General features: G+C 50.4%; 2 protein-coding genes across 2 annotated transcripts; both read left to right on the top strand.

The window, feature by feature from the left end:
• The first annotated feature begins 1,053 nt into the window (after nt 1-1,053).
• FOXC2 (forkhead box C2) lies at nt 1,054-5,880 on the top strand. The gene has a single exon (XM_021932252.2). The coding sequence runs from the start codon at nt 3,493-3,495 to the stop codon at nt 4,996-4,998; it is 1,506 nt and encodes a 501-aa protein (XP_021787944.2). The 5' UTR covers nt 1,054-3,492; the 3' UTR covers nt 4,999-5,880.
• A 6,478-nt stretch (nt 5,881-12,358) lies between these two features.
• On the top strand, nt 12,359-17,720 carry FOXL1 (forkhead box L1). The gene has a single exon (XM_021932253.2). The coding sequence runs from the start codon at nt 14,845-14,847 to the stop codon at nt 15,880-15,882; it is 1,038 nt and encodes a 345-aa protein (XP_021787945.2). The 5' UTR covers nt 12,359-14,844; the 3' UTR covers nt 15,883-17,720.
• Nucleotides 17,721-27,060: the final 9,340 nt, after the last annotated feature.

Below are 27,060 nucleotides of genomic sequence, written 5' to 3'. Positions count from 1 at the left end.
CGACGCGGCGCAGTTTATCCTGTTTCCTTGCTTTTACAGATTTTTGGAGGCTCCATTCCTGCCGTGCAATGCCCAGGGGTATCCACAAGGTGTCAGCACCTTCATGATAAGTAGGGAGGACCGGGCGGTCTTTTTCTTTTTCCTTTTATCGTTGTAGTTCCCTGGTTGGCCTCAAGATGACGCCAACACCCATGGAGTCCGCCCAGCCGCTCCAGGTGCAGCGGCCACGGGCCGGGAGGAGCGCAGCGCGGTGGGGGTGGAAGGCGAATTAAATACCTTTCGTCTTTATCGCCGCTTATTATTCCAGGAACACGCGAGGCCCTTTGGGACCCGATTCCGCATTCGGCTCACTGACTTGTGAGGTCAAGAAGGGGGAAAGTCAGCCAGAAAGTAGCAACCCCCCATCCAAAATACTTTGGCAGGTTAAAGAAAAGCTCGGAAATACGGTTTTTGCAAAGTCCAGGTGTGTGAAAGGCGTTGTTTTAATAACCTGAACAAACATCTTTCCCGGAGTCCCTCTGAGCAGGGAAGAAACCTAATTCCAGGGGCAAAGGGAAGTGTCTCTCTCACCTTTTCAGTCTTGATTATACGAATTTCTTTCCTCTCCCCTTTTCATTTCTCTGGGGCAGGGGAGGATGGTTAATATATTGGGCGACTCGATTCAGGCGGGTTTTTTTTGTTTGTTTCCCCAGATGACATTGGTTTAAACCTGGACATCCTTGTAAATACAAACGCAGGCAGCAACTGCCATTTTGGAATTTATTTTTTCATAGTCCTTAGCTATTTTAGGTTTTGCTGTGATAAAGCTGTTTCTCTCTCTCTCTCTCTCTCTCTCTCTCTCTCTCACACACACACATACACACACACACCTCGTAAAAGCAGAGTAAATAATATTCCTCCAGGAAGCCTACAGGCTGAGGAGTGTTTCTTGATCAATAGTTTGCATTTCCAGTAAAGTCGTGACACGAACTCAGTGTGCCTGTCGTACGCTGCAGGAGAAGGGCACTTTTCACTGGAGTCCTTTTTTTTTTTTTTTTTAAGCTAGATGCGGAAATACTAGCGGTATTAAAAAATAATAAAGTCATGGTGGGAGTTTAGGGTTGGGGCAGAAAGCTCAAATCATTTGCCTCTGAGCTGAGAACTGGGCAGCTTTATTTCACTTTGTTTCAAAGAAAGAAGAAAAAGCATCAGGTTAGAAAAAAAGCCCAGAATACTCATAAAAACAATGTTTCTAGAAGTGGAATATTCAAGGTAAAGGAACCTGATTTGTAGCTTCCCTTTGGCTTTGAATTGATCAGGAGACAAAGATAATGCATATACATTTTTGTCTTCTGTTCTTTTATTTGAAATGACTAGCACACCCCGATTGCCTTCTAGTCACCTCCCCGAAGCGAAGAGGCCTTGTGGGTTCTCTTAACATCCTTTTGCTGAGAATCGAATACGCAGCCGATGAACAGCCAGGAAGGGACGAGGAAACCCGAAATACAAATGTTCTGTCTGAAGCCCTCTTCACTGCCCAACCAGACAAGCAAATTCCAAAATTCTGCCCGTATTTAGCCCTTTTAAAGGAGTGTCTCACTCCTTCAAGGGAAGTGGGAAAGGGGGATCTGATTATTGAGGTGTGGAAGAAATAAACAATCAGTCCACAAATAAACAAACTGTCCGGGATTCCTAGAGGGAAGGAGAAATCCTTGAAGGAGATCCAAGTCGCTCCAGGTCTGCCTCCCGAATAATATTATCCCCAAGAGATCTTGAACCGTTTGCAATCAATCGCTCACCCAGTCTCCCCACGGAGCGCGCTCCCCAACTCAGCCTACCCAAACCCAACAAAACAAAAAAAGGCTAAAATATAGAAAATCAACTTGGAGACTCCCAGGGGGACGTTGCCAGGAGCAGGAGGCAGGGACAGCGCCCTGGGGTCGGTGTTAGCGGCCGGCGCCGGCCTGGGCCGGGGAAAGCGTCCACGCTTGGTGCCCGCGGCGCGCGGCGCTCATTGCGTGCGTCTTCGAGCGAAGCCCCCGCGGAAAGCAGGCTCGGGTTTCTCCTCGCAGGGCCCAGGAACTCGGCTCTGCCTGGCCCCCGTGGGTCGCTGCATTGTCCCGGTCTTCTGGGAGCGCGGGGTCAGCTTGTTAGAGGGAATTTCTATCTGGGAAAAGGGAGAGGAGCTTCGAAGCTGAAGTCGGTGGGCTGCGAGTGTCCACGCGGGAGACGAAAGGGGGAAATAGCAGAGTCACTTCACCCTTTTCCCCAAACCCCACAAAACTGCTCGTAGTGAAGCGGATGATTTACCGAATTCACAGCGAATTCAGAGGATTAGACTGTCAGCACGTTGCTACCTTCCCCTCTATCCACCCCGCGGCCTGGCTCCTCGGCGGGGGGCGAGAGAAACTTAGTTTCTAGGGTTTGCCTCTAAAACCTTGATAGGTTATCCTTGACGACCCCGAGCCTGGAAACTCCCTGCTGATGATTAATTATTTGATTAAATAAGTATAACATCCAGGGGAGGCCCTGCCATTCCAAACCAGCGCGTTTGCTTCGAATCCATTACACCTGGGCCCCCATAATTAGGAAATCTAATTATTCGCTTCATCACTCATTAATAAGAAAAATGTCCCAGGATCATTGCTACTTACAAGGTCTTTGGGGGAGATATTTTACTCCATTAATCCATTCTATTTTATATTTCAAAGTGATTTTTTTTAACAGAGGAAAGTGGCTATTTTTTGTTCTGGGCATGTGGGTCCATTCACCAAAATGTGATCATAAAATAAATTTTAATAAGATATAACTTTTTAAAAAGTCTTTTCAAGTGAAGACGGAGTCGCAGCGGAGGCATAGGCGGCCGGGTCTTAGAGCCGACGGATTCCTGCGCTCCTCGCCCTGATTGGCGCCGACTCCCTTCAGCTGCCGGGTGATTGGTTCAAAGTTCCGGGAGGGGGCGTGGCCCGAGGAAAGTAAAAACTCGCTTTCAGCAAGAAGACTTTTGAAACTTTTCCCAATCCCTAAAAGGGACTTGGCCTCTTTTTCCGGGCTCGGCGGGGCCGCCGCTCGGACCCCGGCGCGCTGACCCTCGGGGCTGCCGATTCGCTGGGGGCTTGGAGAGCCTCCTGCGCCCCTCGTCGCGCGGGCCGAGGGTCCACCTGGGTCCCCCGGCCGCGGCATCTCCGCTGGGTCCGCGGCCGCGCGACTGCCCGCGCTGCCGCCGCCGGGTCCTGGAGCCAACGAGGAGCGGGGCTGGCGCTGCGCTCGCCCGGGGCGCGCCCTCCAGGATGCCGATCTGCCCGGTCCGCTGAAAGCGCGCGCCCCTGCTCGGCTCAAGCGCCGCCGCCCGCGCCCCCTCGCCCAGGAGGCTGCCAGGAGCCCGGGGCCGCCCCTCCCGCTCCCCTCCTCTCCCCCTCTGGCTCTCTCGCGCTCTCTCGCTCTCGGGGCCCCCCTCGCTCCCCCGGCCGCAGTCCGTGCGCGCGGGCGCCGGCGAGCAGTCTCGGAAGCAGCATGCAGGCGCGCTACTCCGTGTCCGACCCCAACGCCCTGGGAGTGGTGCCCTACCTGAGCGAGCAGAACTACTACCGGGCTGCGGGCAGCTACGGCGGCATGGCCAGCCCCATGGGCGTCTACTCGGGCCACCCGGAGCAGTACAGCGCGGGGATGGGCCGCTCCTACGCACCCTACCACCACCACCAGCCCGCGGCGCCTAAGGACCTGGTGAAGCCGCCCTACAGCTACATCGCGCTCATCACCATGGCCATCCAGAACGCGCCCGAGAAGAAGATCACCCTGAACGGCATCTACCAGTTCATCATGGACCGCTTCCCCTTCTACCGGGAGAACAAGCAGGGCTGGCAGAACAGCATCCGCCACAACCTCTCGCTCAACGAGTGCTTCGTCAAGGTGCCCCGCGACGACAAGAAGCCCGGCAAGGGCAGCTACTGGACCCTGGACCCGGACTCCTACAACATGTTCGAGAACGGCAGCTTCCTGCGGCGCCGGCGGCGCTTCAAAAAGAAGGACGTGTCCAAGGAGAAGGAGGAGCGGGCCCACCTCAAGGAGCCGCCCCCGGCGGCGTCCAAGGGCGCCCCGGCCGCCCCCCACCTAGCGGACGCTCCCAAGGAAGCCGAGAAGAAGGTGGTGATCAAGAGCGAGGCGGCGTCTCCGGCGCTGCCGGTCATCACCAAGGTGGAGACGCTGAGCCCCGAGAGCGCGCTGCAGGGCAGCCCGCGCAGCGCGGCCTCCACGCCCGCCGGTTCCCCCGACGGCTCGCTGCCCGAGCACCACGCCGCGGCGCCCAACGGCCTGCCTGGCTTCAGCGTGGAGAACATCATGACCCTGCGAACGTCGCCGCCGGGCGGAGAGCTGAGCCCGGGGGCCGGACGCGCGGGCCTGGTGGTGCCGCCGCTGGCGCTGCCCTACGCCGCCGCGCCGCCCGCCGCCTACGGCCAGCCGTGCGCTCAGGGCCTGGAGGCCGGGGCCGCCGGGGGTTACCAGTGCAGCATGCGAGCCATGAGCCTGTACACCGGGGCCGAGCGGCCGGCGCACATGTGTGTCCCGCCCGCCCTGGACGAGGCCCTCTCGGACCACCCGAGCGGCCCCACGTCGCCCCTGAGCGCTCTCAACCTCGCCGCCGGCCAGGAGGGCGCGCTCGCCGCCGCGGGCCACCACCACCAGCACCACGGCCACCACCACCCGCAGGCGCCGCCGCCCCCGCCGGCTCCCCAGCCCCAGCCGACGCCGCAGCCCGGGGCCGCCGCGGCCCAGGCGGCCTCCTGGTATCTCAACCACAGCGGGGAGCTGAACCACCTCCCCGGCCACACGTTCGCGGCCCAGCAGCAAACTTTCCCCAACGTGAGGGAGATGTTCAACTCCCACCGGCTAGGGATTGAGAACTCGACCCTCGGGGAGTCCCAGGTGAGTGGCAATGCCAGCTGTCAGCTACCCTACAGATCCACGCCGTCTCTCTACCGCCACGCAGCCCCCTACTCCTATGACTGCACGAAATACTGACCTGTCCCGGAACCTCCCCTCCCCGGCCCGCTCCGGCTTCGCTTCTCAGCCCCGACCCAACCAGACAATTAAGGGGTTGCAGACACGCAAAAAAGAAACAAAACATGTCCTCCAACTTTTTCTCAGACCCGGGAGCAGAGAGCGGGCACGCTAGCCCCCAGCCATCTGTGAAGCGCGCAGGTAACTTTAATTCGCCGCCCCGTTTCTGGGATCCCAGAAAATCCCCTCCAAAGGGACGCAGCCCAACAAAATGAATATTGGTCTTAAAATCCCCCTCCCCTACCAGGACGGCTGTGCTGTGCTCTATCTGAGCTTTCAAAAGTTAAGTTATGGACCAAATCCCATAGCGAGCCCCTGGGGACTCTCTGTAGGGGTCCCCATAGGTGTATGGGGGTGTCTATAGATAATGTATGTGCTGTGTGTAATTTTAAATTTCTCCAACCGTGCTGTACAAATGTGTGGATTTGTAATCAGGCTATTTTGTTGTTGTTGTTGTTGTTCAGAGCCATTAATATAATATTTAAAGTTGAGTTCACTGGATAATTTTTTCATCTTGCCCAACCATTTCTAACTGCCAAATTGAATTCAAGAAACCGATGTGGGTTTTGTTTCCTGTACAATTATGAGATATAATTCTTTTTCCCATTGTAGGTCTTTTACAAAACAAGAAAATAATTTATTTTTTGTTGGTGGATAAAGAAGTCAAGTATCTGATACTTTTTATTTACAAAGTGTGATGGTTTTGTATAGTAGGTTCCACCCTGAGTATTCCTAAAAGAAAAAAAAAAAACACTTAGAAAATCTAACTTCATCTATGTTTGTCTTATGTGGTCTTAATTGTTGTACTTACCTTAAAATAAACCCATGTTGTTTTTTCTGCCCAAAGTTTGGACAGTGTTTGTGTTGTTGCATTTTTTAAAAACGAGGTGTGTTTGCAAACCCGCCTGCTTTGATTATTTTTGTTACACAGGTGGGTATATGTGTAGACACATAAAAATGACCAGAGAATAGGAGCACACACCTGCTGTCTTGTTTAGTGACAGAAAAAGGCTTTTGATTAATTTTAAAATCCCACTCTAGGATTTTTTTCTTTTCGAGAAACCGCCCAGTTGGAGGGGGCTGCCTGAAGGACCGGACCGTGAGCTTGCTGTGATGCATTTTGTTAAATGCAGAAAAACATGCTAACTGTCAAAACAGTGCCACTCCATCTCAGTGTCCAGCCATCCCCAATTTAAGAGGTGAAGGAGGGGAAGAATAAACATTTCCCATTTGCTAACTGCAAACCAGGGTGAGTCCTGCTTTCCCCCGATTTTATAAAATTCGAGCTTCTTTGCCTGCTTTAATGGTGTTCCAGAGAATTTGAACTGGGCCAATGAAGGTCTGAAGGGGATGGATTTTCCAGCATTGAATATCCGTCCCTCTTAGCAGCCAGATCAGAGGGGAATTTCAGACTTCGTTACTTCTCAATGTCATGTCTAAATCTATACCCTCATCGCAGTGAAAAATTTTGAAATCTCATTACCCTTCAAAAATAATTGATGATGCCTTTAGAGTTATAAATTCAAGTTTTTCAATATGTTAAATAATAGAGATTATTTTTCTTTTCAATGTTAATATCTCATCTTTTACATTTTTAATAGCAACATAGATTTTGTGAAAAGTAGCTGAGGAAATGGCTTTATTATCTATTTCAATGGCTGAAGCCCACCACTCCCCTGCTGGCCTGTATGTGTGAATTTGGGGACCAAAGCTTCATCAATTCCCACCCCGGCAGGTGAGCTGTACCTTGCCAATGCTGAAGTTCTTTGTGAGCTTAACGTTTCAAGACCTGATGATTTTGCTAAAGGCGATTTTGCTTGATGCCGTGGCGCTGAACGTAGCCCGGGTGTTGTTCTTGTTGTTGTTTTAAGCATGGTACTTTATCTCTACGCTGTGTTGAAACAGAATTAGGGGAAGCTTAAAGCATAATAATTTTCCCCATATGTGCAACACAGACTCTTTCAATGTGTGGCCCCAGAGGTGGCACACAGTTAAAACTTGGAGGCTGTTTCATTCCTTTTCATAATGTGCGGGTGCCCGGGCGTCCGGGTGCTAGACTTTCAGCAGGCCCCAGGCCAGGCGGGCTTTGGTTGAGTGAACAGGAGGAGGAAGTTAAGGAAGTAGGGGTGGGGAGAGACCCTCTCCAAGCTGCAGAAGAAGGTGGCCCAAGCTCCTCGCCCGCGTCTACCGTGACGGTTTCATTTTACTTCTGCTCGCTTCATGCTATTTGCCCCAGGAGAAGAGGAGCGTATTCCAGACCCTAAGCGAGCTGGCTTTTTCCCTTCCCTAGACGTTTTAAAGAAGTCTTTCTGAAAGCTTGCCCTCCTCGTAAGCTTTGAAACCGTTGGTGTCCTGTTAGTGGCGAGGCCTGAGAGACACACGGAAAATAAAGGAGAGCGACGGTGTGGCTGAGAGCCCCCAGCCCTGCTGTTGAAACCACGCGGGGCTTTTGCACCTTTAGGAAGCCTTTTTAAAGAAGTCCTGCTGTGTGGGGGCCGGAAACCCAAGTGAGTGGCCCTTGTGGAGGTTATCGGGAGGGGGCTTTTCCGTTCCTTGGGGAACGTGGGCAGCTGGAGGACTGTATCTGGAGCTTTATTCAGGTCTTCAGCGGCAGCAGAGTGGAGAACCAGGCCCTTAGTGTGTAGCGGCCTGGGGACTGTGGGACTCATCTGAGGACCCTGTCACTCAAGGCTTCCTCCGTCTCAGTGGGGACAGGCATAGGTGCGGTAAGTGCTAGAAGGCCGGCAGCCCCTTGTGCTGTGAGCTGGCTCAGAGCTCTGTGCAGCCCCGGTCTCCTGCAACTCCAGCCTCCTGCAGTGCCTGTGTGGACCTCAGGCCTGGGGGCTTAGCGGCTCCTGGGGCATCTGTTGCTCCCAGCAGGGTGGGAAGATTCCACAGCACATGCTGTGAACAGCCAACGTTCTCGCCAACAGTTTTGCGTCTTGGCAGCCACCCTGCTCGTCTGCTGCCCAGTGTACAAAAAGCACGTGCCCAGGACATTGGCTGTTCTTGATCCACTCATCTGCCACCTTTTCCTATTGCCTTCTGGTCCTCAGGAGGTTCTGGGCCTTTCAAGGGAAGGGAAAAGGAGGTTGAGGATGGAAGGGTCAGAGTGTCTGCCACAGGCTGCAGGGACTCTGGGCTGGGGCGGCTCTGCAGACCACGCAAATGCAGTTTGCACGAAGTCTGTCTGATAACCCTGTACCTTCCTGAACCAGCAAGAAGATATCTCAGGGCCAATCACAAAGATGTCGCAAATAAAATGAAAGCACCTGAATACCATGGCAGACACCTTCCCATTGAATTAGCGCTGCATCCCTGGCGGGTTTTGGCTGAGTGGCCTCTGACTCTAAGCACAGTCCAGTTATGACAGATATGGGCTACCCGGAGAGACCCCCATGGCCTCTGAGCGTCCCATACATTCTCAGCCCCAGAGAGGCTGCAGCCAGAGTGGCCTCCTTGAATGGGCCATCTTGTGTAGCCTCTGAGGCTCCACCGCACGTTCGGTAGAGAGACTGCCTGCCTCCCACCGGCCGTGCCGGGGCCTCTCGAAGGCTGGGCTTGGATCTGTGGTCGAAAGGCCATCACTGCTCTGGAATAGGTGACCTATCCCTGAAGATGCAAATCTTCCTGTAACTTTTGTCCAGGAATTGCTGGAGCCCTGGGCTAGGAATGAGAAAGTCACATCTTTCTGTGTGAACAAACTGCTTCCCCTCCCTGGCCTTGGTCTCTTTATCTGTAAAATGACCAGGCGGCCAGGGCTACGCTGCACTCCCCTTCTGGGCATAGCCAGGGCTGCAGCCATGGGGCCTCACTTATGCTGCTGACCCTCCTGCCACCAAGACATGAAGATCAGAAGCCAGACACAGAAGAAAACACAGGGTCCTGGGAACTTCTGCGCTTGGCTCATAAATCTTTCGGGGGTCCGTCCCCTTCCCTTTACCCAGTGACTGCGTGGGGGTTGCTGCTGGTGCAGGGAGAGGCTTGTGAACAGAGCTCCCAGCTCACCGGTGAAAATGAACCCTGTGTGCTAGTGAAGGTCTCCTCACTCCTCCTCCCCACTCATCCAAAAAAGGGGTTGGGGGTGTTGGGCAAGGTTGGTTGATGGGGACCTATTGTTAACTGAAAACATGAGCTGGGGGGAGATAGACACACCAAGATAAAACACCCATTGAAGGGTGGGCAGAGCCACATGTCTTGAGAAGGTGCTGGGGTCTCGGAGCCTGTGGTTGGCATCTTGGGAACTTGTGTTCGCCTGCGTCCCTATCTGACTCTCAGTGGGATGAAGGTGGGTAAGTAAAGACCTGAGGTTTTATGCCTTAGGTGCCAGTAGGCTGAGGCTGGTTGGGGGTCTGGGGTCTGGTGCTTTTGTTCCAGGTGAGTGGGACAGGCCGGGTCACAGCCACCCAGAGAGCCCGCCCCTTGCCTCCCAGTGAGCGCTTTCTTGCACCGCATATTTGAAATGCTTTCCCAAACTTTGAGAAGCGTTCCCTGCCTGCCTCTTGCATGGCCTCAGCTCGCCAAGGCGTTTGAAATGTTTGCTTTTTGACATAGGCATGTAAGGAAGGGGGCCGACGGTTTCAGGGGAGATTGGAAGGCTGGCAGCTGCTCTTCAGGGACAGCCACTGGGTCTGGGAAGACACCACCCACCTGTAATTTGTGCCAGGCTTTCTCTTCCCTTTTCAACCTTCCTGCTGTAGACCAAAAGCAGAGGGCTAGGTTTGTCTGAGTGTCAGCCTTGTGGGGACTTCATCCTGGGCGGTGGGTGTGTGAAGAGGGAAGGGGGGATGGTTGGTAAAGCTGCTGGCATCCCAGACCCATTTAGGGGGGATGGAGCTGGGAGGCTTCCACCCCCTTTGTGTCCTGAGGTGCAGCTTCATGCTCTGGAACCCCAGTCTATGCCCACCCAGGCTGCGAGATCATGGAGACACTGGGCCTCGCCTGTCTCAGCGGCCCTCTGGCCCTGGGTCTCCATCTGTCTTGTGTTATTTTCACAGGTGGCCTCCCCAGTGGAATCACTCTCTCTAAGGCTGAATCCACATGCACCAACTCAGGCCCTTACAAAGATTCAGGTGACATCAGACAGATCACCTTAAGCACTCTGGGGCAGTCTCTTGGCTGAAAACAGTAATAGGATTGAGAGGGTTATCTCCAGGATTCATGAACCTCACATAGGTTGGCAAGGTGCTTCCATAGTGTCCTGTTCATCGTAAACACTCATGACCAGCCATTAAGGTTTACCTGGAGCACAGAAAAGAAAAAGAGAAAGGAATCTTTGGTCTGAGTGACGCGCATTTATCACACGGTACTGTGCAGCCCTGGCAGGGAAAGCCACCGTGTCTGGGAAGATGCCGCTCACCTTTAATTCTGCCAGGCGTTTTCCTTCCTTTTTCAACCTTCCTGTTCTACAGGGAAAGCAGAGGGTTGGGCTATTCAAAAACCCAGAGAGAGCATGTGCACCAGCTGCCTCTGTGTAGAGCCTTTCCATCATTTCTGGGAAAAAGGTGCGCTATAAATAAGTGCGTCATTTGGGAAATCCTGCCCTGCTTTTGGGTCTCCTTCTGCATTCACTGACCCAGTCGGACTGCCATTACCTTCATGTCCCGTTCGCTGCCTCCCAAGAGAAGGGAGGCCCTGGGCCCTGCTCCCCCAGCTCTGGAAATCTTCCACTCTTTTCAAAGTGGGAGGGGAGGGAAGGAGGAAGAGGTCTTCGGGGTTTTGGTGGAACGTAAGCAGGGACTCTGGGATTTTCTACTTATAATGTCCTGAATCTCCCAGCTCCAGGGGTGCTGCACACCCTCTCCGCTCTGGAGGGCCCCTCTCCCACTCTCTACTCCAGACAATCTCTGCCTCTGAGTCCTTCCAGATACCTGAGCATGTCAGACCCCAGAGCACCCACTTTTGGAGGACACTCACATGGGCTGTGGTCCCTGTGCCGCCATTTCCTACTTTTAGGGTCTTGGGGTATTCTGTGCCGAGCCTCAGTTTCATCGTCTGTCAAATGGGTGAGTCTGCCACGCCTGCCTTTCACAGAGGTAGTAAGGGTTGGCAAGATAACTTCCATGGAGCCCTGAGTGTCCACACCTGGTGCTATTATAAGATTGTTTTTCTGTCTTTGGAGCACTTCCCCATGGGACACCTGAGGCAGGTTAACTTACAGAGCTTCGGTCGGTTTCCTGGTTTGCAAAATGGGAACGACAAAGGTTTCTATTAGGGCTGCTGTGAGGACGAAATGGCTCAATACATTTTAGTTATTCATATTATTATCATCTATGTCTCCAGTGTTTTTAGGTTGTCAGTAAGGTGAGGGGCTAAGCCCTTCATCTTTCCACCACAGCTCTTCTCAAACATGCTACACATGCGGTTGAATCACACATACGTGTAAAACACACACACACACACTGTATATGTGTTAACTGTCTTTACATTTGGAAAAGTGATGCAGACATTTGGAAAGGCGACACAGATTACTGTTAACTCAGGTTTCTGCTTTTGACTTGTCAGTGAGGAAGGTTGAGTGGATGGCTTGGGGCACAGTGGGAGGAGCTCTTGTCTCTCACCCCTCGGCCTTTTTATCTGAGGCAGTTTTCATCACCAGTGCCTGGGTTCCGATCTGCCTGCCTAAGGATCGCACATGCGCTTTGTCCCAGGGCTGGCAACGAGGCTGTCTACCCTCATCCCACGCTGAACCCCGTTTCTGCTCAAGCCTCAGAGCTGGAGACTCCAGTCCTTCCGGAGCATCCGGGCAGGCCGGAGATCTCAGGCTTTTCTTGCAGGCTGGGAGGCGAACCCTCACCAAGTGACTTCTCAGATGACGCTCTTTTCTGGGATCCGAGGCTTATGAATCTGCAGGGAACGTTCAGTGTCCCCATCTGGCTCTCTAGGACACTCGTTCTAGAGGCCCGCCAGGCCGTCTCCCAGGCTCCGCTGCCCCCCGCAGGCCCTTCGCTCAGTCCTCAGCCAGCAGAGCATCCGCACGAGGGCGCATCCGCTCTCGGACTCCCGGGGCTTGAGCCTGCACTCCCCGGAAATATGGAAATTGCCCCAGCGCGGGGTTCCTTCTAACAGAGGCCCCTCCTAGGCTCAGGTTACAAACTCATCAATCACCCAGGAGCCCGGGATTCAAACCCGCTCCGGAGCCGGGCTGGGGCGCAATGCCGGAGTTCTACAGCTGAAACCTCCCAGAGACTGCACACTTCTGCAAAAGCGCGGGGCTGGCTGTGCGTCTCCAAACCGCAACTGGAGCATGGGCATTTGTTTTTTGTTTTGTTTTGTTTTTTCTCTCTCTCCCAATCTCTCGCTCTCTCTCTTTTTTTTTTTTTTTGCTTTACTATCGGTGCCCCGCCTACCAGCCTAGCGTGTCTCCGCCCGCGTCCCGCCCATTACCAAATCGGGCAGTGTTTATCACTGTAGAAATTCAAGCTCGGATTTGTCTTAGAGTTTGGAAGTCGCGCCAGGACGGCAGGCGTTTGCGTAGAGGCAGGGATGTGCGTGCTGGACTTCGGGTGCCGCGTGGGGAGCTCCAGGACGGGCTGTGGGATAGGAAGGTGGGGAAAGGGTTGCATAGTGACACCGGTTTAGCTCTCGGTCTGGGTGTGTTGGAGCGAGCGCCGAGGCTGGAGAAGGAACTGGATCCAAACTTGAGCTTGTTGGGGGCGCGCCGCCCGGGAGAGGTTGGGTGACCCCAGAGACTGTGGGGCCTGCGGGTTGCAAAGGCGCTGGCATTGAGGTTTCTTCGTCCCAAGGTTGAAAGGTGTGCGCGAGTGAGAGCGAGCGGTCACGAAACGACGACGCCCCGCCCCTGCTGGCCAGAGGTTCACCCCCAGGACCTAGGCGGGTCGGGCTGAGCGCTGGACCCACGTTAAAGGAGTAGGGCCGCGGAGGGAGGAGGCCCGAGGTGTCCCAGGGACTGGCCTGTCACTCCCGCAGGCAGTGTCGGCAGCCAGACCGGTTTTTCCACCATTCCTGCGACTTCCTTTTTGATATTTTAAATTTACCCGCTCCCCTGCGGTCTGCTTCTTCTATGGGCTGGGCACCCGGGAACCCCAAACACACCGGCTATTTCTCTTTTTCTCATTTTGAAAAAGGATACCCGCCACCTTTCCTTGTTCAGAGGCTACCCGGGCACTCACATCCCCAGCCGGGTGTGGCAGCAGCGGACACTCCCCCTACCGCTCTGAGTGCCCTCGGTGCCTCTCCCTCCTTCTTGGCCCACATGTAGTGGGCCATTTGTACACCCACCTGCCATCATCCCCCTTCCTTCGTCTCTTTGACATGCTCACACGGTTTACTCAATGAGACACCAGTTATCCGAATGCGTGTGCGTGCGTGTGAGAGTGTGTGTGTTTTCATATTCAGGGGGTGATCATAAACAGGAAGTAGTCACACTAGGTGCCCTCTACCCCTACCCTAAGGAGTGGAGTGGGGAAGAGAGGCCGCCTTCGAAATCAGCATGATTCAGGATCTTTTATTCAAACAGTGACGTGGGAAAATGTAAAATGAGATGGGGGTGGGTAGCAGCGTACACCCCAGGGGGGGTGGATGCAGGGAGAGCAAGCAGGCTTCCCAAATGCCTAATGTAATCACGGGCCAGCTGCATGCACTTGTAAAGTTGTTATAACCCCCTCCTTGTTATAAACAGGAAAGCCCAGAATATAAAGCTGGAGACCCACATTCACAAATACCAGGCCTCCCGCGCCAGCTGCCACAGCCTCCTTTTATGGTGTTCCTCCCTTGCAACCTTGGCCCCATCAGGAGGACCTTACTTTTGCCCCCAGTTCTCTAAATGGGTTTATTTTGAAACCTTCCTCGATGGAGCTGTGGACCAGGTGCTCTTCCCCAGGCCTCCAGTGCCCGAGGCCTTCCCTTCCAGAGAGGCTGGGCTCCCAGCGTCCAATTTCCCTCCGATTTCCAAAGAGCCCTGGAAGGGAGGGTGTGGGAGAGCAGGTCCCTAGAGAGTGCCACCTCCTATTGGGTCTGCCACCTGTTTTTTCAGAGAGGGCTGAATCCCTTTCTCAGCAGACACTCAGGCTTCTTAGACACCCTCCCTGCCCCGATCTAAAAGGTTCCTAGGACCTCAGAAAGCGTTTTACTAGACTCGACGTTTTACATCTTGACATGTCCGGTTAAGCCTGGGAGAAGAAAAGGCCTTTTGTGGGAGGCCCTGGGGTTGTGGGGCTCCCCCAGGCCAGCGTAAAACTCACCCCTGCACACCCACCCCCATCTCCACCTCTCTTTCCTGGCTCAGCAGACCCTGCTCCGAGCCACCGCGGTCTACATCCTGCCTCACTGACTGTGTGTGCTTACAGCGTCAAGGGGTGGACGTGATATTTCAAACATCAGATCAGTGCGTTTATATATTGGGTGCCCGGAAATTTTTCCAAATAAACACAGCTTGATTCAACTTGGGTGGGCGGACTTATCAACAGACTAATTCTATAAACAAATGAAGGAATAGCCCCAAAACCGATTGGCTGGTATCAAAAAGACACGTGGAGGGAAAAGCTTGGAGTTTTTCAGCAATGAAATTTTAATTAATGTGGGTGGGCTGAGAACACAAGGACTGTTTATCATAGACAATTTATTTTCCAGGGCTAAGTCAACATATAACAGCAAACTTACAACAATTATTTAACATTTTTAAAGCCATGAAGAAGGGACAGAGCACGGAGCTGCCGGGGAGAGCGGCAGAGCCAGAGGCAGAGGCACGGCTGGCTCCCCAGGAGGGCCCTTGCGGCGCGGGGCGCAGTGCCTAGGTCCCCCGGGTCGCCTGCGTTGCGGGGAGCGCAGCGCAGGCTCTCGCTTGCCATGAGCCACCTCTTCGATCCCCGGTTGTCTGCCCTGGCAGCCTCGCCCATGCTCTATCTGTACGGTCCCGAGAGACCCGGGCTGCCTCTGGCCTTCGCCCCCGCGGCTGCTCTGGCTGCCTCGGGCCGGGCCGAGACCCCGCAGAAGCCTCCCTACAGCTACATCGCGCTCATCGCCATGGCGATCCAGGACGCGCCCGAGCAGAGGGTCACGCTCAACGGCATCTACCAGTTCATCATGGACCGCTTCCCCTTCTACCACGACAACCGGCAGGGCTGGCAAAACAGCATCCGCCACAACCTCTCGCTCAACGACTGCTTCGTCAAGGTGCCCCGCGAGAAAGGGCGGCCGGGCAAGGGCAGCTACTGGACGTTGGACCCCCGCTGCCTGGACATGTTTGAGAACGGCAACTACCGGCGCCGAAAGAGGAAGCCCAAGCCGGGCCCTGGGGCCCCGGAGGCCAAGAGGCCCCGCGCCGAGACGCACGAGCGCAGCGCGGAGGGGCAACCTGAGGCAGGGAGCGGGGCAGGGGGCTCGGGCCCCGCAATCCCACACCTGGAGGGAGCGCCTGCGGGCCCCTCGCCCCTCCTGGACGGCCCCTTTCCGCCGGCGCCCCTCCACTGGCCGGGGACCGCGTCCCCAGACGAGGACGCCGGTGACGCTGTCCAGGGCGCAGCGGCCGTGGCCGTCGGCCAGCCAGCGCGCACGGGGGACGGCCCGGGGTCCCCTCTGCGCCCCGCCTCCCGCAGCTCTCCGAAGAGCTCCGACAAGTCCAAGAGCTTCAGCATAGACAGCATCCTGGCGGGAAGGCAGGGCCAGAAGCCGCCTGCAGGGGACGAGCTCCTGGGGGGCGCCAAGCCCGGGCCTGGCGGCCGTCTGGGTGCCTCGCTCCTGGCCGCCTCCTCCAGCCTCCGTCCGCCTTTCAACGCTTCCCTGATGCTCGACCCGCACGTCCAGGGCGGTTTTTACCAGCTCGGGATCCCCTTCCTCTCCTATTTCCCCCTGCAACTTCCCGACACGGTGCTCCACTTCCAGTAAAGCAAACGATGGCGCGGTTCTTCTCCCGGCCCGGCCTGCGCCTCCGCTGAGCGAAAGGCCACAGCTCCCACCTGCGGAGGATTCTAAAATGATCTTTGCCTGGGACGGCCTATGGGTTCAGGGAAGTGTCACCAACCATTGCGCGCAGGTGGGCGAGCTGGCCTGCCTTCTCCGAAGCAAACTTTTCCCAGCAACTGGGCGCAGCTACGGAGACTTAAAAGATCCCTGCGGGGTCATGGGCACCCGCGGGGACCTCTACCGCGGGAGATTCCTTGACTTTTGACCTGTCTAATGAAGTGGTCTTCAGCCGCCCACCGCAGGTCCTGCGCGTCCCGGGCATGCGAGGGCCCGCAGACTACCCAAGACAGGCCTTACAGGTGCAGTGTAGTCCTTTCGACTGGGGACCCCCATATGACCGTCGCCTGCTTCGCTGTTGCTGTGTGGGTCAGGCCTTGGTTATGAGCCCATCTGGGTGTGGGGTGGTCACAGCTGGGTTTGTTCCCGACTTGAAGTTGTGGAGGTGCCGGGGGTGACCCCGGGTTTTCAGGTTTTCTGGAAGATGTAGGGCCTGATTAGGATTTATGACCAATGTTCAGGTACAGAAGCTGATAAACCACCCAGAGCAGTAACACTTTTATTTTAAACAGAGAAGTTTTCTCTTAATTTCTTTCTGGGTAGTAAAAAGAACATGTTTTATTATTTGCATAAATACTTGACTCTAAGCATTGACCTTTGAAAACGCGTGTATTAACAACTTTTATTAAGAAAGTGCACTCTATATAACATCTTCTTGCATTATGATATCTCATTAGCCAATACACATGCAGCTATGTAACCCACAACAGCAGATGGCCTATCCTTTTGCTTTTGTTTTTAAGGGATCAAAATATTTCAAGACATACCATGAGGAAGGGTGTGAGGGGGAGGGGATATGCCTCAGACAATGTTGGAGTTTTGATTTCCATGTTTTTTCAAGATCCAGGCTTGTGGTCGCTATATTTTTCAGAAACAGATAATGAAGGACTACGTTTAATTTAAAAAGTTGGGTGAAACAAGCAAAAGCAAATGCAGAGAGAGAGGGAGGAATGCGGGGGAAGAATAAGGGGATGTGCTGGTATCAGCTGGAAGGGGCCTCTCCAGGCCCCAGAGGACCTGAGGCTTGATGGCAGGACACTCCCGGCCCCGCACCCCCAGCAGCTTAAAGAGGTGACTGACAGTCTGGGGAGGGGAGCAGAGGTCTGCAACAAAAATCTAATTAAGAATATTGAGATGTTCACAACCAAGTTAGGCTTGGAACTTCGGGGAAATGCACCCAACCTCTATGCCATCTCTAGCTGGGTTATCTTCGAGGTCGTGAAATGCAATTTTCTGAACCTCTAAGTCACTTATTTTATGTCATGTGATAAAGACACAAGTAGTCACGCATTCTTGGAAATAGGCTGGGAGGGAGGTCTTTAAGATAGCTTTTAAAATAGTTTCCGGGACTTCTCTAAAAATGATGACAAACTTTGAATCCAGAGGGCCTGCTGGTCAATGTGTTGGAAAGGACATTTCAGGCCGGCAGAGTAATTGGATAATTCATAGGCATAGAGGTGACTTTTGGAAAATTCATTCTCATATCCATGTTGAACCAGGCTTCCGTGACTGGTTTCCACCCAGGCCAGTGGGAAGACTCTGGGAAACTGCAGCCCAGCCTTGATTGGAAGAACTTCCAGGAGGAACCATTGCTGAGATCCAGGCTCACTGTGTTTAACTGAAAATGTGGTGGAATGGCTGTCACTGGATATTTTGTTATCCCAAACTCTCAGCCTCTGTGAATAAAGTTGTTTTTTCATTAACCTCTCAGTGACTGGTTCAGTGGATTACTGGAGGGAAATAAACAAACAGTGTAATAAGAAAGAGGAGACTGGGATTATATCTGGGAGTCGTGTTAGCATCTCAGGAGGCTCTGGCTTCGGAGGGGTAAACACACAGACAGACGGGAAGGAGTGAAGAGGATGCCGGGCCCGGGAAGTTGCCTCCATATCAGAAAGCACAATGAGTTAATGCTGCCATATTGAATCAGTTTTTAATCTTTGCTTTTTCTTTTTTGTGTTTGGTATGCTGTCTTGGGAGGTTTTGTTAATTTGTGATGGCTATGTTTTGAAGAAGCAAATAATTTGATACTGCAATTTTAAAAGGATCATATTTTAAAGTTACCATTCCAAAAAGTATTGTACAAACGTTACTTTTATGACACAGAAAAAATGCAAATGTATCCACTTTGTGTGTTTATACATGCATAAAGATAAATTCTATTTAATCCCCACTTTCATCTGGTTTAGAAAAGCTAAGACAAATGGATAGTGAGGTCATTTTTATGTAATCTATATAATTTCATGTGTATTCCTTCCTCCCGAACCAAAAAGAGGAACTTGGGGTCTTACCAATCTGAACAACTGTTCTATTGATCCAGATTTCATCGTTGGCTCAAAATTATGGCTCAATAAGGTCAATAGTTTCTGCTCTTAATTAAAACAAAATCTCAGCTATAATTAGGGTGAGCCAGAAGCAAGCTTATCATTGTACTCTTATGCCATCTGAAGGAATACCTCTCTGCTCTCAACTAAACAAAGGGAACAGATCTGTCTTCTGTAAATGAGTTTTGGTTCAAGCCCTGATTACACACATACACACAAACACATACCCACACACATATGAGTGCACTGATCGTAATGAGGATATGGCAGGCACATGTAGGAAACTGTGTATACATATGTATATGTTTATATAGGTGTATATACATATATATATACATGAATGTGTAGGGGGTGTGTGTGTGTATTTGTTCTGTGTACATGAATGTTCATAAATTTATCTTTTTTGAATATACCTGAGACTCAGATCAAGTACTGAGTCCTTTCACTTTAACCCAAGTATTGATACTATTTGAAAGATTTTGTTTTATATAGCTTTAATAGTTTTGTTTCTCTATGTAGTGTGAACCAGGGATAACTTTATTGTTCTGTGTTATTATAGTGAAACTAACAGATTTTATTCAAACGTCGTAGAAGACACCCGCTTTGAGAACTTTTCCCTCCATTCACAATGACAGAGAACTTTACAAAGGACTCTTGCTCTGCCTGGCCTCATCTAGTTACTGGCTCTTCTAGAAGCGAATGGCCTCCTGGGCTTCCAATGAACCATAAGAGTTTTGAGAACCTGAACAGGACCTGCTTAGCCATTTTCAGATTTAATTGTGCCCGTTTGAATGGTGGTCTTCACCATTTCACTCAAAGTGGTGAGTGTATACCCGTGTGTGTGTTAAAGAATTAGCCACATATAATTATTGTTATAGCTGAAAGCCAGAGCCAGCCTGCCCAGACACTGGCAGGTTAATGTTAACATCACAAAAGTGGGTGACATTTCCAGTGACCAGCTGCACCCGGAGTGAGAAAATCGGGGGAGAGTCGTGATTTTGTGCATTTCCTGGCTCCATGGTGGCTGGAGTTTTGCTTCCATGAAATAAAGATTGTTTCATAGAATGAAAAACATAAATGATAAAAGCAAAGTTTGTCCATTAAAAATAAAGAGCGTGAGTTTGTGGAAAAGTAAGATTCTTTTGACTCCCATTTAAAGCAGTTTTAAAAATATGCCTGAATAGCCACATGGCAAGCTCTCTCCTCTGCTGGTCCTTATCTAGAGGCCCCAGTGCTGAGTTCTCCAGGGCTCAGACAGGGGCCACAGGTGTTTACAGTGACCTGGAGTGGGGCCTGATCACTGCAGCGGGCAGTGGTGGGGCTTGGGCTGAACAGGGGGGGGAAGTTCTGTCCCTTCAGATGGCATCCAAATGCCAACTGCACTGGGCAAATCAAATGTGTGGCTTATAGGCCAGATGTAGAGTCAAGCTCAGGCTCTCCACCATGGGGTGCAAATGAAATCTAGGGGGACACAGTCAACTCAGGTGTCTTTACACTAGCAGTGGGGGTGGAGGGAGGCAATGGGACAAAGATTTGGTCCCAACCTGTTTTTTCCATTAAGTACAAGAATGAGGGTCCTGGCAGGAAATAGAAACCCACTTAGATGGCTCCATGGAAAGGATCAGGGTGGAAGGACTATTTATGGAGGAGTGGGCTGGGTAAAGGAAACTATCAGTGATTAGCAAGGGTGAGAATGGCTCCATCCTGCCTCTGCCCCCCTCAGCCCGCAGCAGGTACCACCTTCAGAGCTGGAGTGGAAAGGAGCCAAGTGCTGGAGCAGACAGGAGGGAAGGGAAATATCCCACTTCTCCTCTTCCTCCTTCCAGCCTCATCCGATGCCTCTGATGGGCTGAAAACTGTCAGAAGCCCAACCTACAATGGAGCCCAGGTAATGCTGTCCACAGGGGTCAACCTGAAGAGGAGGTGAAGAAGGGCTGAGAGTGGACCAGGGAAGGGTTGGGCAGGCTGACTGTGACCAGCACACTGAGGGTTCTTCTGCTGGGATCAGGAAGTTGCCACTGCCCTCACCACACCTTGATGTACAAGAGCCAAGGTTAGGATGTCCCAGTTCAATGCCTGTGGCTGCATCTGGAGTTCCAGAAGATTGGAATCTCCTATCTGGCAAGCTTCCAAGAGAAGCAGGCTGTAGATACTAATCTGGGTCCCTCTTAGGTGGGCAGGGCCTCGGCCTGAACTGAGCTCCAGAGAAGGCTTGCCCTGGCCATGCATCTCTGCCTGGATGTCTTGGAGCCTGAGAAGTTGCTGGACTGCCTGTGATTGTGCATGGTAGTAGTGTTTTGTTTTTGTTTTTTTTTGAAGGCAGAGTCTCACTCTGTTGCCCAGGTTGGATTGCAGTGCAGTGGTGTAATGATAGCTCACTAGCCTCAAACTCCTGGGCTCGAGCCAGCCTCCTGCCTCAGCCTCCTGAGTTGCTGGGACTATACGTGCACATTCTTACACTTGGCTTATTTTACAATTTTTATGTTTGCAGAGAGGGGTCTGGCATGTTGCCCAGGCTGGTCTCGAACTCTTGACCTCAAGTGACTCTCCCACCTCAGCCTCCCAAAGCACTGGGATTACAGGCGTGAGCCACGGCATCTAACCTTCACTGGGTTGTGTGACTGATGCTGTCCTGCCCTTCTAGAATGTGTGGACCACATGTTGGCGAGGGCATCCTCAAGCCCAATCCAGAAGACGTTGGGATGAAAAAAAGGTCTCCACCCCAGGGCAGTGTCTGTGTTAAGCCCACTTGGAAGGGTGAGGAAGAACATCCTGGAGTTCCTGAGGTCATGTGAACTTCAACAGCATGAACTTTAAGGAACAGCTCATGCCTTTGCAATGTGCAGCAGAAAGTATTATGAACCTCATGCCACCCAGAGCTCTTGGCTTCTCATTTCTCCCAGGTAGTTGGTCACCATCTCCTATCCACCTCTTCCAGGTCTGCCCCTACACACCCAACAATGGGAACAATTGCTGTAATTGCATCTTACTGATGCCTTACACCTCAGTAATTGATCTAGTCGGGGTGGGGTGGCCCCGGAAGAGGGTTCCTTAACCTGGAGAAGAGTGTGGTCTCAGTGCCCATCAGATAGAGGCTAAAAAGGCAGCTGAGCTTTCACTTGCTATTGACATTGGCACAGTGACCTAACTCTTTTGTCCTTTAACTCCTGGCATGGGTACAAATAACATTAGTAACTGCTTCATAGAGCTGTCATGGGGCATAAATTAAATGATGGTTATACGTTCATGACAACAGCCTGCCCTGGTTCTCATCTGTAAAATAGGAAGAATAATCTCTCCTTCTCCATGGGACCTCATCAGAGTTAAATTAGTAGATGTCTATAAAATATCCGGCATACAGAAAACACTCAAAACATGCTAGGTCTTATGGCTGTATACAGATGTAACCTCTAGTCTCCATTTGTGACTTCTCTGTTCAGCAACAAAATCACAAACCAACAGCACTGCTCATGTTAGAGAATTCTGTCGAGAACAGAAGTCTCCTGGGGCTGATTCCTCCAGTCCTCCTGCCCGGGCAGGCTGGGATCCATTTCATCTTTTTGTTGCCATGTTTCCTCTCTTGAGATGATCCAACCGTTTGAACACGAAACCAAAAGCAAAATAAGCTGCTACACATGGCAGGGAATCTTAGGAAAACCATAGGAGAGATGATTTTCACAGACTGGAGGAGGGCAACATTCCTTTGGTGCTTCTTTGCTTTGCCCGGGCGGTACAAGGAGCCTAGAGGAGACTTCCCAGGGCTGACTGTCTAGCCACTGTGAACTCAAGGGCCTTGGGAATGAATACAAGTCTTTATTTCTGCCCCCCCAGCACGGAGACCATTCCTATAAGCCAAAACAGAGGCTCCACCCCTCTCCTGGGGAGAAAGGGCCTAGCCTGGAGGAACAGTTTTCCCTAAACTCACGCATTTCATAGCCCGCCTTATAAAGTGTAAAGAGTATTTCTTTTCAATGCTGTAGCTAAATATAGCAGGGCTTGGTCAGCTAGAACATTTTTAGAAAGCACATTACAAATCAGGAATGTTTTGGAGAAATAAATAAACTTTCCCACATTTTTGGACTTTGAGTCGGTCCTGCAGCTTCCATCTTGAGGGCATGACTGGTGGGGAAATGATGAATAATTCATCAATGGCGCTGCCCAGGGCTCTTTTTGGAACCCTGAGTGTACTGGATATTCTGCATTGACTGAAGTTGTGGGACAAGGATGTACGTGCAGGGAGACACTCTCGGAGGAGGGCAGCCCCCTGTCTCCATAAGGGCCACTCAGTGGCACAAGGAAGAGAAGCAAATGTATCTCCAATGTGTTGCATTTCTGACCCAGCCATTTTGGGAGGTGTTCACTGAAGTATCTGAATGTGATGAGAAGAAACCCATAAGGCTGTGGTTCCCACCTGCTCTGCACCAAGGATGACCTGGGAGTTTTGGATTTGTGCAGCACCTGTGTCCTGACCTCAGACCATGGTTCACTTGGCCTCTGGTGAAACCAGACAGGTGTATTTTTATAAGTTCCTCAGGCAATTCTATTGATTCTGCAACCAGAGCTGACAGCCCCTGCAGTGAGGTATAGATGCCACTGGGTGCATTTGTAGGGGTGGAGAGAAGACATACTCAGCATTAGCTATCATTTCTTTCTTTTCATCTATGCATATTTATATACAAGTTTTGTTTGTTCAGAGTAGACTCTCACCATCTCTCTATGACCTCAACTACCCTTTCCCTTTATTCTGCGTAGATTTGTCTTTCAATAAAATACCACTTAGAAGTTATATGTGTTCATACAGGAAATGCGTAATATTCAGAAAAGTGGTACAAAGGGAACAAACCTGTAGCTGCACAATTACTTGTAAAAATCCTACCTCCAAGAGTGTATGCTTGGTATTTCCAATGTATTTTGGTATTTCTTTTGGTATATCATCATTCTCTAGGTTGTTTTTATTTCATTAATGCTACCACAATTACCACCACCACCACCACAATTATCACCATCATCATTATCACCACCACCATCATCATCATCATCACTATCACCACCACCACCATCATTATCATTATCACCATCATCACCATTATCACCACCATCACCATTATCATCACCACCACCATCATTTATTATTAAGAGATGATGATACGATATTACGACATTTACTTTATTTTATTTATGACATGATATTATTTTATTATTAGGATTAACGCATGATATTACTACGACATTTCATTTATTACGACATGATATTTATGACATGACATGATACATGACATGAGATGAGGAGATGATGATGACATTATTATTATAATTTTTTACTTTATTTATTATTATTTATTACGATACATGACATGACATTTATTTATTACGAGATATTACTTACGACATTTATTACTTACGCATTTATTTATTATTATTACGCATTACATTTACTTTACTTAACCATCATCACCATCACCACTATCATCATCATCATCACCAGCCTTGACACCGTTGTCATCATTACTGTCACTAAGTTGCATCTCAACATTGCCTGTGCAGTGCACTGGAGACAGAGAACTCTGCAAGTCATACTTCTTTTACTTTAATTGCTGACAGCTTGGTAATGGAGAGAGGTGAGTGAAAAATATTTATTTATTAAAAAGTTAAATTTTGATATAATTGAAGATTCACAGGAAGGTGTGAAGAAATGTACGGAGATGTGAAAGAGACTTATTTTGTATGATAATTTTCATATCCACTTTCTCATTCTATTTTAACCACCTTCATGTGAGGTAGACATTACCATTTTCTCCACTTACACACACTCTAACACAGGGACACTCAGAGAGGGTTAGGTGGCTTTTCTTAAGGCACATGGCTAGTCAGTTTCAGAATTAGTCCTGAAATTGAGAGTCTAGCACTCCCAGCCCTCTGGTTCATTCTGACCTCCTGCTGTGGCATCTGGCACCAGGGATTGGGAACAAAGACTTCTGCCAAGTGACCCCTGGTTGGCAAGTCCAGTCAGTGACTTTGCCGTCTTCTCCATCATTCTCATGGGGGAACCACGCTGGCTTCTCTCTCTAAGCCCTGCCAGGATCTCTTTCTGTTTTCAGGTTGATTTTTATCCTTTCTGAAATTACAGGAATAACTTGGTTAGAATTGTGACTTCTGTTGTCTGTGTAAACCATTGAATCTCCATCTGGGCCAAGCACTGAAATCACTCTGTGTGTGTGCTTGTGTGTGTGCGCGTGCTGGGGGGAGCAGCTTTAAAAGTGCTGGCAGCAGTGTTGTAACCCCAAATGGTATTTCAGAAACCTTCCCAAATGATTCTAGTGTAACTGATTTTGGGAACCAGTGGTTTTGACATCATTAAGGGAAGGCTTGAGGTCAAGTGTCCAGATTATTCAGAAAAACCACTTGGCATGAAGGAACAAAAAAGTGGGTTCAGGGCTGAAAGAAACAGCCCAACTGCTTGGTATTACACAAGCTCTGTACCCTCATCTCCTTGTCCTCACTCTTGGGAGAAGGATTGAGCACACAATCTTTGCCCTCTATCATTTGATCATTTCAACAACTCCAGGAGGTTGGCTAAAGTCTCTCCGTTTGACAGATAAGAAATTGAGGCTGGGGTGCGGGACTTCATGAGCAGTACACAGTTAGGAAGAGGCTGAGTCAAAAATTGAGGTCAATTTCTTCTAGAACCCTTGCTGTCCCTCACACCATCTTCTATGCTGCCCATCCTAGAGTTTCACAAATGTTAAAACACATTTCAGTGCAGCATAAAGTAAGTGCATGCATTTAGGAATATCCATAGATGAAGAGCATGGCTTACATGTTTCCATGGTGAAGAACATGCCTTGTATCTAGTGGTCTTTGTAATTGGCATAGTTTATCATTTCTCATCTAACGAATAGTGATTGTCATTAACTGTCAGGCTGTGATATGCCTTAGGAATATGTCAATGAACCAGACCCAGGTCCTGGCCTTCAAGGGTTCATATTTTGGTGGGAAAAACTAGAGAAGCAAATTGATATGCGCCATCTAAGGCAATTTGGACATTTATGGTTACTCAAAATCTTTTAAACACTCTTCAGTTTCTGATAGATTCCCATACTTTAAATCCTACCTTCCCAACATAAGCAGGAAGAAAGCCCTGCTTGTCTCTGTGTGCTAGCCATCTGGAGTCAACCACCGAGATAGGCAGGGAACCTTGGATTTCTCAGGGAGGCAGGTGAGCAAAGGGGAGGTCATGGTATGCTGGCTTTGCTGCTCTGGAACGTGGAGGTGGCTGTGGCAGCCACTTTCTGTGTGATTTGAAGGCTTCTGACCCTAGAAGAGGCAGCAGTTTCCTTGGTGCTCATTTCTGCAGTATAGTGCAGGGAGTCGCCCCTGGAAGCTCAGCCTCAAATCTATTTTGTAAGTTTTGCAAAGATTCTGTAAGCTGTGTGCATCCCTTAATATAAACACTTTCTGTGTAAATGAAGGAGAGTTTGAATTAAAACTAAAACCAATAAGAATGATAAGATATATGAGGGGCTAATAGTAATTTTAATATTTTCTGATTGCTTGGCCTCCGCTTGGATTGTTCTAAGCACTTTACATCTACACAGTATTAACTCATTTACTTTTCCCTGTCAGTTAGGAACTATTGTTTTCCCTTATTTGTAGATGCACGAGGTAACAGAGGTTTAAAGAGCTTAGTTATTTGCCCAAGTTCACATAGCTAGTAAGTGGCAGGGCTAGAGACTGGATTCAGACTCACTGGCTTTGGTGCAATGCCTTTAACCACTGTACTCCACACCTCCCATTGTTTGAAGCAGCCTTCTATGGCATGAGGGTTCCTTGCCACCATCCTTATGAGCCAAAGAAGTAGAGCAACCAACTCATCCCAGTTTGCCTGGGACTTTCCCAAGTTATTATTGAAAGCCTGGGTCCCAGGAAACCCTTTTGTCCTGGGTAAGTTGGGATGGTTACTCACCCTATGGAAAATTACTCCATAGTCACACTATGGAGAAGTGTTTCTAACCCAATCCTAAAGGATTAGTAGAAGCCACTTATACATTTGTTTTCTCCAGGAAGACCTGAGCAGGGACTGGAGCTTCTTCCTCTTTTTATCCTCAGCACATGACCTAGGGCATGTTCTCTGCCAGGTGCTCAATGTGTAGTTGTTGAGTGAGGAGATGAAGCAAAACTTGTGTTGAACATCACTACACCCAACATGTGAAAAACAATGGTAGTTTATTCTTATTGAATGATGACCAGATGCCAGGAACCTAACTCAGTATGGAGGATACGTCTGTGAATGACACACAGGCCTTTGCCTACAGAAGGCTTTCAGTAGGGAAGACAGTCAATAATGGGATGATGATGGTGATGATGAGGATGCTGATGCTGAAGGTGATGATGATGAGGGTGATGAGGATGAGGATGATAATGACAGTGATGAGATGATGGTAATGGTGATGCTGCTGAAGGTGATGATGATGATGGTGATAATGATAATAGTGATGATGATGATGGGTGATGATGAAGCTGATGATGATGATAGAGGATGATAATGGTGGTGATAATAATGGTGACCTAGTGGTGTATGTACTAATGATGTCTACTTGACTGAGAGGATGGTCGACTGGTAGATGGTGGTGGTGATGATAATGATGATGATGATAATGATGATGATGACGAGGATAGGTGCATGGTGATCGGTAAGGTGGTGATGCCACTAATCGATGAT

This window comes from Papio anubis, chromosome 18 (genome assembly GCF_008728515.1).
Source record: "Papio anubis isolate 15944 chromosome 18, Panubis1.0, whole genome shotgun sequence".
Lineage (NCBI taxonomy): Eukaryota > Metazoa > Chordata > Mammalia > Primates > Cercopithecidae > Papio > Papio anubis.
This window is presented reverse-complemented; position numbering and strand designations above follow the sequence as displayed.

Excerpts from the sequence above, each read along its gene's own strand:
- FOXC2 (XM_021932252.2), top strand. The coding sequence starts at position 3,493 with ATGCAGGCGCGCTACTCCGTGTCCGACCCCAACGCCCTGGGAGTGGTG.
- FOXL1 (XM_021932253.2), top strand. The coding sequence starts at position 14,845 with ATGAGCCACCTCTTCGATCCCCGGTTGTCTGCCCTGGCAGCCTCGCCC.